This window comes from Melampsora larici-populina (genome assembly GCF_000204055.1).
Source record: "Melampsora larici-populina 98AG31 unplaced genomic scaffold MELLAscaffold_69, whole genome shotgun sequence".
Classification (NCBI taxonomy): Eukaryota; Fungi; Basidiomycota; class Pucciniomycetes; order Pucciniales; family Melampsoraceae; genus Melampsora; species Melampsora laricis-populina.
Window position 1 is genome coordinate 322,943 of NW_006768833.1, and position 12,941 is coordinate 335,883.

Sequence of the window (12,941 nt, forward strand, 5' to 3'; positions counted from 1 at the left end):
TGACAGCACCGCTCCTAATGCGAAGTCAGAGCAATCACACTCAAGTACGAACGGCTGGTACGGGTCGGCGATTTTGAGGACTGACGCCGTTGTAAAGGCTGATTTCAAGGAGTCGAATGCCTTCTGCCTTTCATCATTCCAGGTAAAGCTAGTCTCCTTACGTGTCAAATCGTGTAACGGTCGTGCCATTTTAGAGAACTGGCCAATGAATCTTCTGTAAAAATTCAAGAATCCAATAAACCGTAGTACTTCAGATGTATTCTTTGGTGTTGGCCAATCCGTCACTGCTTTAACCTTGGCAGGGTCCATACGAACTTTGTTTTCTGAGATGATAAGACCGAGGTATTTGACTTCTGAACGTGAGAACTCGCATTTTTCCGGTTTCAACCAAAGAGAATGTTTACTAAGTATCTCCAGTACACTTTCCACTGCTTGCTCGTGATCAACTCCGTCCTTGGTATGAATCATGATGTCGTCAATGAATGCTTCTACATCTTTCCCTATTCTACCAAGTAAGATATCTTGAATGAAATACTGGAACCATCCCACAGCTCCCGTAGGTCCAAACGGCATCGTAAGTGGTGCAAATTGGCCGGCTCTGCAAATGAATGCTAACTTATCCTCGTCCTCCTCTGCTACCCGGATATTCCCATAAGCGTTTCGTAGATCCAGTTTGGTGAATCTCCTTGAGTTAAGCAGGCTGTCGATTAGGCCCATGGTAAGAGGCAGAGGATACCTGTTCTTCACGGTGAGAGCATTGAGTCGTCGGTAGTCAAAGCATGGCCGTAAATTGCCGTCTTTTTTACCTGTGAATAGTACCGGAGCCGCCCATGGTGACTTGGTGCGGCAAATAGTTCCGTTTGCAAGACCTTCCTTGACCATACTATCCAGAACTTTGTTCTTGGCTGGTGACAAAGGTATGATTTTACCTGCCTGAGGTGTGGCACCAGGTACTAATTCAACCCTAAAGTCGTACTTCCTCCTTGGCGGAAGTCCTTGAGCCTTGGACTTTGAAAACATATTAATGTACTTATGGTATCTTGCAGGTACGAGTTCCTTCACTGGCTTCTGAATAACATCCTTATGACCTTCTGCAGCTACCCTAGCGGCCGTTGACCATGAAGTTTTGGCCGTGCTCAGTTCAGGTAATCCTCCTTGTGATCTATTTTGGAGAGAATCAAACTCGCTAGCTGTTTCAGGGGACATAAGGACTTTTTCAGGATCGCACTCACATTGCGGGGGTATTAGTGTTTCATTGCTAGCATCAGCGCTGGAACATACCCCCTCTTCACATTGCCTAGCGTCCCTCGTGTCCTCTTTTGGTTCTGAGGGTGTTGTCGGTAAGGAAGAGACTGCCACGTCAGTCGCAATTGTGGTTGTCGTGGGTGCTGCCGTCGTCACTGTCCGTACTCCGTCGTGTGGATGCAACTGTTCGAGGAATTGTAAAGGATTTCCAGCTGCTTCTCGACTGAGGATAGTAGGATCAAAATCTGACTCACATTGCGGGGGTATCAGTGTGCTTTTGCTGTCATCAGCGCTAGCACATACCCTCTCGCTACTATTCCTAGCTTCCCTTGCGGGCTCCAAGGGTGTTGACGGTAGCAGCAAAACCGCCTTGGCGGTCGCAATGTCGGATGGTGGATGTGGATTATAAGTTGCCGTCTTCCAATCAATCTGATTACCATATCTTCAGAACCACAGCATGCCTAATAACACGTCATATGAGTTCTTCAACTGAGTTACAATGAATCTTGTTGGCAATGCTTTGTTGTTGATGGTGGTTTGAGCTTCTTTGGTGAGTTGTCTTGTCTGACCATCGAAAGCACTTACGGTGCAAGGGGTATTCATCCTGATTGTATGAATCTTGTGTTTCTTGACAAATGCTTCACTAATAGCCTCGTGCGTGGCCCCGCAGTCAAGGAGGCAAAGGGCGTCTGGGAATTTTGATGTGGCACGGGAGGGGGATTGGGTTTGGGACAAAGGTAACCTTAAGAAAAGGCGAGGGTCGCTTGCATTACAATTCAAATAAGTAACAGCCCCAACTCCAATTAACTCCTCCTTGTCGCTCGAGATAGGCACATCTATCAATCTCGAGCACCTCCATTTTTTGATTCGTCAGCTCTTCCCTTCCCCTTCAATTCCGCTAATTCAGCCTCCAATTCAGCTATTCTTGGGTTTCCGCCACTACTTCTAATCCAATTGCCCTTCTCATCTTTTCGACCACAGTCAGCTGCCCTATGTCTGCCTTTCCCACATTTGAAACATAAACCTCTCTCGCTACGTCTAGCCATCTCCTCCCTTGATACCGAAAATCTGGCGCTCGAAAGGTCCATCGCGTCGGGATCGCGAGCAGCAGTTGATGTGGAGGTGGTGGTGCGATTGACCGTTCGGTTGGTTCCCGGGTGGAGTTCGTTGTCGATTGCAAGTGCGAAAGCCGTGATTTCCGGGAGGGATTCAAACGTTCGTAAGATCATGTTGACTCGCACCTCCTGCTTCAGACCTACCTTATAATGACTGATGTGCTCCATCTCTCCCCACCCCGTTCTTGCAGCTAACGACATAAACCTTGTAGTGTACTCAGCCACCGATCCTGTCTGTTGCAAAGCTCTGAGGTCTCGTTGGGCTCGGTTCTTCCGGTCTGAGTCGAGATAAGTAGCCTCAAACGTGGCGGCAAAGGCTTCTTAAGTGAGAGGTTCTTCGTCGTCGGGATGTAGTAAGCGCTTGTAAAACGGGGCGGCCCATTGGTTAGCCTCGCCCGTTAAGTACGATAAGGTGAAGATGATTTTAGTTTTGTCATCAGGGAATGCATGAGAGTTGGCGAGTAAGTACAGTCCGACTTGATTGGCGAAAGCTTTGGCAGGATCGCCTTTAGTTCCGTTGAATTTGTCGGGAGTTCCCACCTTGGGACCGCGAGCTGTGCCAATAAGAGATTTGAGGTCTTCAGCCGTAAGTGGCTCTTTGACCCCGCTACTCATAGCTACTTCGGGATTGGTAGTTTGTGGGTGGGTCGGAGGGTTAGCGTGGGATTGAGATGCGCTACTGAATTGGCGCTGGAGTGAGGCTAGTTCCTCTTGCGTTGCCTTGCGCTGAGCTGTCTCTTCTTCCAACTTAGTATTCAAGTTGGTGAGTTGCTGAAGTATATTCGCGATGTTTGCCGATAAATCTTCCATTGTGCCGGACTCTTCTGAGGTTAAATCTAGATCTTGCGCCGATACAGCTTCGACTGAATTAGATGAGTTGTCGGATTCTTGTTCCTCTGCAAGAATAATAAAGTTCGCCGTTTTTGCGTTCTTCTATATGTTAAACTATAGCCTGTCAATCTTCTTGATCTTCGTGTGATTTCTTCAAATAAGGTTTGATTTAAATTATATTTCCTTTAAGGTTCGTCGGTGGGTTTCGGCCTTTCAATTCTAGTTCTTGTAGTAGTCGTCCGCTGCAGATGATGAGACACTGCAATATGTTATGAACCAGTACGCAGCAGGGACTAAGGAAAGAGCCAGGAAGGTGCTAACCAGTAGGTAACTAGATTGCAGTGTGAGTCTAATAGAGATACAACGGTGAGGGTGAAAATCCCTGCTCATCACACTACAAGCATAATCCAGTATAAGGATTATTACATTGCCACATGATGCAAGACTGTAAATCAATCTCAATATTGGATTGTTCAGCCTATAAAGAAATCAATATGAAACGTGATCCCAAATCAGCAAATAATACCATCACCAATGTCAATCCATCAGAATCCAGTGGATCATCAGAGCTTTCCACCAAACACCCTAAGCTAACTCATGATTCACACAAAGCACATTCAGGTGCTTTGTGCCTTGTACCCAAAAGAGCACCATGGATACTTATGAAGATCTCCTCAAGGCTCTGATTTTGGGCCATGTTCCTTTGTGTTTCCTCCAAAACAAGTCATTCTGTGCCTTTCAACAAAAAATCTTGGTTGTATCTTACACTCTGGCTCCACACCACATTATACTTAATATATGTAATCAAGTACAAACAACAATGGTAATCAATAGTTAATAATGAATTCTGAACCATTGTAGTGATAGAAACAAATATCACTACAGTTAGGTTTGGAGAAGTGAGTATATAAATCCCTTTTCTCTAAGCCTTGAGAGATTTCTCCCCAAGCTTTTGTTACACACTAATTTTAAAGAACCACTTTGGAGTAATATTGAAGTACATAATCAAGAGTCTTATAACTCTAAGACTAGTGATTTACTTCATTACTTTGAGAAGTTTTCTGACTAAAAGTAAGTAATATATTCTTCATCCATCTGTGGATCCTCTACTTCCCCAAGTAGAAACAAATAGGTTGGTGACCATAGAACAACCCAAGGTTGGTGACCATAGAACAACCCAAGGTTGGTGACCATAAAAACAACCCAGGGTTAGTGACCATCAAACAACTAGTTTAGTGAACTTCAAACCACTGTTTACTCTGTTACTTTAAAGATTAAAGGAAGGACTAGGTTCCACCCTCATTTATATTATTATAATTGAAACCTCCTTTTGAGGAGTCACCTAACTGTAGTCTGTCAGGATTTATCCTTTCAGAGCAGTACCTTCCCTTCCTCATTCCTTTTAGCTATTTATAATTCTTTGTAATACTTTATATTTAAAATATAAATATAATTACTTGAATTACAAGACCCACCTTGCCCAATTAGTGATCCTTGAGTACTCAAGAGAGTACCCAAACCTCACAAGCAGGTTCTGTTGCATCTTGAGGATCTAGCATGAATCCTTTACCAAATTCTGGGTATCCTTCAGCTGAAGATTTTGGGTCTTCAACTTGAATGAAGTTGTGGATAAAGCACATAACGGTAACCATTGCAATTTGAACCTTGATTGTGTATGCACACCCATGTGCCATGATTTCAAAGCGCTTCTTGCAAGCTCCAAAGATGTGCTTGGTGATGTGCTTGGTGATGTGCTTGGCAATGTTGCATGCACTAGTGTGTCAAAGGTTGAACAACTCTTCTTTATTGGTGGGTCTATGATTGACTAAAATACATGGTTGAGAGGGATACAAAAAGAAACAATATGAGATTGATGAAAATGATGAAAGAAAAAAGAAACCTCACCTGAAACCTTTTTGTTCCCACTCTTGTAAATGATAACCCACTTTTCAAAAAGGAACAATACAATGCTTGGTGAAAGCAAAGCCGGTGTCTGCAAGATAATACTTTCCAGCAGGAATTTTAAGATCACAACTATCCCAAGTCCAAAGAGCACCTTTGGCCATACTTCCTTCAACTCCAATCAAGCAATAAATAAACTCCTTGTTGAAATTACATGTGGCAAGGTCATTTTGAGATGTATATCCTTTATGCTTAGGGAACGGAATGAACTTGGAAGCTGGCAGAGTGACCCAAATTTGTGTACCATCAGTTGCACCATTGCAGTCTTTGAAAGGAACTTCAGATTCTCAGAAAAGGCATCCAAGAGTGGTGTGTTGGTGTTGGCAAAAGGGATAAATTTGCCAAGTAACCTTCCATCATCAAATGATCCATTAACAAGCTGAGTGATGGTGTGAGTCAAAAGAAGACCTGTCAGAAATATTCATGAGAAAATGCAAAAAAATCACTTTGAAATAGCATCAGTTGATCTTTGAAAACAGTTCTGAAGTTTACAGTTTGACAGGCCAGTGATGACATTATAGAGCAAGAGTGCCAACTTTTCCGTACTGGTAACACAACAGGAGTCACTCATATTTCCAGAGTCTTCAACAACAGAGCGTAGTTCAAAAAAGACATGTTTAAACATTCCAAGATTATCATGAAACACTGATTCTTTGGGATGATGAATGGGCTCATCAATCCACATCTGACCACTGAGCAAGGGTGTGAGTGGTAGAATTTGGTGAGTTTAGGCAACATCTGTGACATACAGGCCTGTACACCAGTGCTAAACCAAGAAAAAACTCAAAATTGTGTTTGTTGTACTACAAGGAGTTCTTTTAAAAATTTGAGTTTGAGGAATTTTCTATGTTTAACACAGCTTTCAGCTCTAAGAGTGTGCGTTCAAAAATAGCGCTCCATGACCTATCAATTTACATGATGTGAAAAGGACCCTTTAGGTGGTTGACAATGAGTGGTTTTTAGTTGATTGAATTCAAAAGTTAATTCAAACTGAACAGTTGATGACCACAATGAGTGGTTTTTAGAAAATCTCAATGGATTTTGAAACTTTGATCAAAACAAGTGGTAGATGACCACAACGGATGGATAGATGGAGGTTTCAAAATGTTTTGATTGTTCTCAAAAACCATTGAATGATTTTCAAATTTGGATCAATATACTCATTTAAAATGAGTGCTACCAAACACTTGACTGGTCATCAAAAAATAACAACAATTGGACCTTTTTGGTCTAGTGTTTGGTAAAATTACATAACCAAAAAACGGGGTTTCGATCTGCCCCTTGATATAGGGGCAGATCAACATAACATTGTTGGGTAATTGTATATTGAAATCTCTACCAAATGGGCCCTTAGCTCTATACCAAAGCCAACAATTGTGCGCCTAGTCTTTGAATTAGTATCTACCAAGGCTGACCTCAACCTGTAGCAACTTTTAGAGACAACACTTGTGGGATTTGGGGTTAGTTACAGCCGTTCTCACAAAGGTTGCTTTTTTGAATTTTATTTTTCAGCCGTTGAGTGAGGGTTACACCTCAGTGCCCCTGGAGAGGGCCCAACGTTGGGGGCTCCAGCAAGTACAAAGGCAAGCAAAGGCTTGTCTTTGTACTCTTGAAGGCCTCCAACGTTGGGGGCGCCCTTCACAGGCACTGTGCCTGTAATTCAGTTCCCTCTCCCTCAGTCAAGCTCTACACTACTTTCTACTGTATCGCCACCTTTGTTTTCAATCACCGCAAAGATCAAGCTTAACAAAGTCCCACTTGTTTTGACCTGTACTGGCTAGCTCAAACAAGGGACTCACACAAGTCAAAAAAATGGCATGAGATCTGTTGGGGCTTCCCCCCAATCTCTCCTTGTCTTATAGAACTTTTTTTTACCATTCTAACCCTTCCTGGGCCAAAAGAAAAAATGTGTGCTTTGCTTTTGGCTACAACCCACTGCTTTCAGCATCAAAGCATCCTTTATGAGAACGGCTGTAGCTTAAACCTGGCTGAAGATCTGTAATTTTAGCTTGACTAGCCCCAAATTCAACGCCAGCAATTGGAGATGCTCTTATACACCAGTATATTGTACCCGCCGGATTCCGGGCGGGATGTCATTTTTTTCAGATACCAACCCCCAACTTGCGGGGTCCCCAACCATCAGGTCACAGGTGTTCCAAAACTTCTTCCCAAACCCCGGACCTATCGGGGCTCTCGAGTCTTCGAGGCTCAGGCTAAGTCAAGGCCCGGGAGATCCCTCTCTGGGCCGGCACCGAAAGTCCCAGAGACACGGGTGGGAGCCCTGTATAACATTGCTGTGATGTGATTGGATTTACTCGATCAAGTGAATCTGATGAACCATTTGACTATTTCAATGCTCAACAAAATATCATCATCAAGACCATCTCAACTCTCAAGACACTCAAGATATTCTCAATAGCAAGTTTAAATCATTCATGCCATCTCATCTAGTAACAAATTGGCTCAGGCAGATCTTAACACCTGTCAGTCTTATTTCATTATCATTCTCACTTTTTTGACATTCTTGATTAGCATCTTGAGATGGATGATCGAATGCTTTGGAATGATACATCTTCAGTATGCTCATCGAGATCAAGTCTTTACTCAAGTCGAATCTGCCCTTCAAGCTTATCCATCACTCTCTCCCAAGACTGAATCATATAGTTGAGTTTGTGACGTCAGATCGTTTTATTTTCAATCATGTTTCCTTCAGACTGACTACCATGTAATCTCACCTAGCCTTCGATGATGGACGAGCTGCACTCTTACTTTGTTTGTCGGGCACTATTCCAGTGACTTATCGAGCTGCTCGTTATAACATCCCTATTGCGATTTGGATTCCTCATGATTTCCCACTACAGCCTCCGATCGTTTATGTGACACCAACCAGTGAAATGGTTATTAGAAAGAGTGCTCATATCGAACCTTCAGGTCAATGTCACGCCACTTATCTTCAATCATGGACTTCGAAACCGGAGGTTCTGCCCATTTTGCTTTTCTTTCTGACCATGTATCTCTACTTCAACATATTGGCTAATTTGCTATGACTCTTTTGATAGGCTTGCTCTCTATCCCCATTATTGATTCATTTGCAAGATCTGTTCTCTCGCGAACCTCCTCTGTATGCAAAGCCAAAGCCATCACAATCACCAATTTCAAACGCATCTTCACTTGTGCCGTCTCCTTCCACTTCTTCAGCTCGACCACCGCCACCACCACCACCACCTATTCCCCTGCCACTCCGACCTACTCAACCCTCTACTATGTCTTTCCCTGAGATGCCTCAGACTGATCCTGCTAACAGACCCCTCCCGCGGCCTCCTCCACTTTACACTCGTACCACTTCTTGTACTCCAAGCAATGCTCAACAATTTCCACATCCACTGCCTCACTCCCTACAACTTTCGCATATTCAACGCTCTACTTCTCTCCATTCGGCTCATCCTCCCCATAACCTCATGCCGCGCAGTCTTACCCATATCGGTACCCGCAATTCAAGATCTGATGACGAAGCCTCTAGTCCCTCTCGACCTAACTCGTTTGTCGCTTCACCTGCACTTGAACAACGTGTCAGTCAGATCACATTGAACTCTCAAACTCCACCACCTAATCTCTTAGATGACATTGACCAAGGTACAGAACACAATTCAATACAAAGCTCGTCTAAACCTACATCTCATCCACCACCAAGACCTCCAAATCCAGCATTACTAGCCCTAAGAAAAGCAGTTCATGCAAAGCTTCAAAACGAACTCTCAAACTTAAATTCATCACTCACATTTGAACATGGTCAATTAATGGTACTGCAACATGATTTACTGAAAGGTGAACCTGCGATCATTGATGAATTGGCTAGACTAGAAGCCGTTAAGGAAGTTTGTGTAGGAGTAGGGTATCGATATGAAAGCCTTGTATCAGAATTGAAGCAAAGGATACAAGAATTGAGAGAAAGGAAACCGGTACCAGTTGATGAACTTGTTTGCTCAAATACAGTACTTTATAATCAGTTAAGTTTATGTAATTTGTTGGTCGCTCCCTAAAAGTTAAAGACTGATCCAATTTATATATATATATATCTATGTAATTCAAATTGGGGTGTCAAACAGATTGTTAGAGCTGGTTGCTGAAGATCAAGCTATTGATGATACAATTTATCATTTATCAAGAGCTTTGAATAATTCAGATGTAGCTAAGATTGATTTGGAGAAATTCTTAAAGGTACCTTTTCCCTTGTCATCAATACCTTTTAATTTTCGATAAGGAAAACTGATACACATGTATATATTTGTTCTTTTGTTTTTATCGTAGAGAGTAAGAGCATTAGGACGAGAGCAATTTTTGAAAAGAGAGACAATTAATCGAATTACACTTGAATTGGCTATGATGCATCATAGACCAAATAATTTTTCTACTCCTACACCTGCTGCTAGACTTCAATCATGAAAATTAAGTCTGTATTTTTTTTAGATTTTTTATAGATCCGGTTTAGGTCTTTTTTCCCTCGTCAGAATTGTATAAGGAGAAATAATGATTTTGTATGTAGGTTGAGGTTTTCAGCATGGCCTGAAGAGATTCTAAGTTTGCAAGCAAGATTTTGATATTTTGTTTAGGTTTAGGATCTTGCTACATGAGGCCATTAATACAAACTTGTAGACACTGTGTTTTGGCACCTACATATTCAAAAACAGGATGTAGGTGTCATATTTTGAGTCCCTACAATCTCAAATTTATGTGTTTGAGCACACAGGCACCTATGTGCACTTGTGGTCATGATGCAGTGCCTACAACCCAAGATTGTTCTTTTATAACCATTTATAACACATTTTCACACAAGACCATTTTTTGAGTTACAATTAAAATTTCGGTGGACAGAATAACCATGTTGAGTTGTAATTATGATATTGGTAGAGAAAAAAACATTTTGAGTTACAATTAGGGTATTGGTGGATGGAAAAAACATCTTGAGTTACAATTGAGCTATTGGTGGATGGAATTAACATTTTGACTGACAATCAAGGTCTTAGTGTTTGGAGCTGCAGACAATTAGAGGTGATGTATCCTTACAAATATCACAAACCTAACTCTTCTATCAATGAATGTCCTCATCAACCAAACATCATAATTAACATCAATGACAAATCCAAATCTAAAATGTCTCAAGTCAGAGTATCAGCTTTAGACTGGAGTTCTGAGGGTTTTGGTAGTCAAGGAGATGATAGTGAAATACCTACAGAGTATTTATTTGATGGGGAGAAATGGATGCTGTAAACAACCAACATCCTCTTGTATTAAATTATCAATCTCTTCCCACCCCAATTTCCATCGAAACAGTGGCTAACAACTCAAATGCTGCCATAATTAGAAAAGGCCAACTACCGGTAAAATCCATGAATGGTGAAAAGGCAATGGTTGAGAATGTGTAATATGGCCCAAAGGCAACAGCTACTATCATATCCCCTAGAGCACTCTGTGAGGAAGGAGTATGGGATTGGCTATGGGTCTACAGCATTGTAGTGGGACAGGGTTATAGGAGTCTTTCCTCCTCCCTTCCTTGTTTCTCTTTTCTCTTGAGGATTCCCTTTCTCCTCCTTCTATCTTTATTATTAGATTATTTCATTAATTTTTCTTGTGGTTCAGGTATGACTTCCTTTTCTATCTCTAGTACAGTAAGCCCTGTACAATCCAATACACTCTGTGGAAAGACTTGGTACCGGGTTTAGCAGGCTACCAGATTTGAGACTTTGTGCAAAAAACTCTTGAAGATTTCTCTCAGCTTTTTCAAATGAATCTCTAGCTATGGTAAGAGAAAAAATACCTTGAATTGAGACTTTTCAAGCTAGAATCAATCAAGGTAGTAGGGTACTTGAAATCTTTGGGATTGATAAGGATGAAATCAAGCTGGAAATTTTCCCACAACCCAACACCATCATCAACATAATTTGTGTGTACATGAACACATTTGATTACAAGTACTATCCAGCCAATTCAAGCAGTGTTTGGAAAGATTTGGCAAGAGAGAAGGATCAAAAAGCACAAGTTGATGTTTTGAACAACCTTGAACAGGGTTTTTTGCCCCAATGTTTTCAATATAGGGTGCAACTGTGGTAAAATACACCATCTTTGCTCTATTTTATACAGTATATTGAAATTCAGCAACCAGATAGCATATAAGACTAGCTACCAGATATTTGGCTGGGAACCAAGCTGGTAGACAGCTCTGGTACCGGATTTAGCAGGCTACCAGGTATCAGAGGACTGGTCAGTACAGGGTTCAATGTAGTAGATTCTTTTCATTGAGTGTTCTTGTGGTTAAGGTTTAGGAACAGAGAACCAAGTGTTAGTTCTGTGTGGCGACGTCCTTTATGAGAACTACACACCATGTCTGTTTTGAGGTAGCATGTCGACGTGCTCACACCAATCAATTTCCGTAGAGGGTGGATATAACCTACAAACAGGTCTGAGGCCTAAGCATACAATTGCCTTTGTCAAAAGGTTCAGACAGCAAGAGTGTTAAATGGGCTCCTTTGTTCATAGTTCCATTGACAAACAGTAAATTTTTGATTGTCTATTATTATTAACAAAGGATTTGCATTTTCTAGAGACAAATTGAATAAAGATCCGTTCAAATTTATTACACAACTCTCCGTGTGAGCACATCGACGTGCTCATGGGGGACAGGCATGGTGACAAGTGCCTGCAGAAAAGCTACAACACTGTGTGAGCCAGTTTGGCCCAGGGAGTGATGTATCTTTTCTGCAGGCACTTGTAGTACTTCCATTGAAGGTCAAGATTTTCATCAACCTTACACGCTCATCACAAAAGGTGCTGAATTAAAAATCTTGTAACAGTTCTTTGAATTAACTATGTTCAACTCACTCAAATCTATTTTTGTCTCCACTTTGGCATGCCTGCTTAGGACATATGTCAATGAAATGCATTAGAAGACTCTTCAAACATCATTGTGCTTATGGTCTTTCCTTCATAAGACTTTGAGCTTGAAGAAACACAAAGGGGTTCTCAGTAAGGCTCAGAAAAAATTACTTGTGTGATGAAAGTGAAACCTATTGGTACAAGACACAAAATATAAGAATGAATTACTGTTTAGAACACAACCACACAATAAAACAAGCCTTGAAGAAACTCAAAGGAATCCTCAGTAAGGCTGTGAGACCATCACAAGTGTGATTAAAGTGAAGTACCTTTTGGTATGAGAAACAAAATATCAGAACAAATGATGAAAGAAGACAAATAAGTGAGATCATAGAAAACTTGAAAACTGTGGCCAAAAATGTATGATAATTATCTATATAGATGGTGGTAAAGGATCACTTTTTTATGAACATGTAACAAAGATGATTTACCCATCTGATATTGCTAAATTCATAAATGAAGAAAACACATTATCAACAAACTCAAATACCACAACAATATCCTCATCATCACGGAAAGAAATCCTTAACTCAAATCAAAAAATAAAGGTAACATAAAACATATAATCAATGCACTGACAGTAGGTGATTTTACTGAAGAACTCAAATCAGACATGCAAAATTTAGCAGGTACTCATGCATTCAGTGGAAATGAAGATTTACAAATATTATCACCACCTAAATCATATGATGAATCACTCAAATCAACTAAATCTCATCTATGGAAATGAGTGTTTGATAAAGAAATGGAAATGACGGAGAGGATGAAGGTCTGGAAAGTTGTACATAAGCCAGATGGATTAGTAACACTTGGTCTTAAATGTGTATGTGTGTATAAAAAAGCAGATGATGACCCGAA

General features: G+C 41.2%; 1 protein-coding gene across 1 annotated transcript; it reads left to right on the forward strand.

Moving 5' to 3' along the window:
- Positions 1 to 7,487: 7,487 nt before the first annotated feature.
- Positions 7,488 to 9,766, forward strand: MELLADRAFT_118298 (uncharacterized protein; the record flags this gene model as incomplete). The annotated part of the gene is made up of 6 exons (XM_007417206.1): positions 7,488 to 7,636; positions 7,732 to 7,816; positions 7,893 to 8,131; positions 8,213 to 9,159; positions 9,260 to 9,371; positions 9,462 to 9,766. The coding sequence occupies 6 exons, from the start codon at positions 7,589 to 7,591 to the stop codon at positions 9,594 to 9,596; spliced, it is 1,566 nt and encodes a 521-aa protein (XP_007417268.1).
- Positions 9,767 to 12,941: the final 3,175 nt, after the last annotated feature.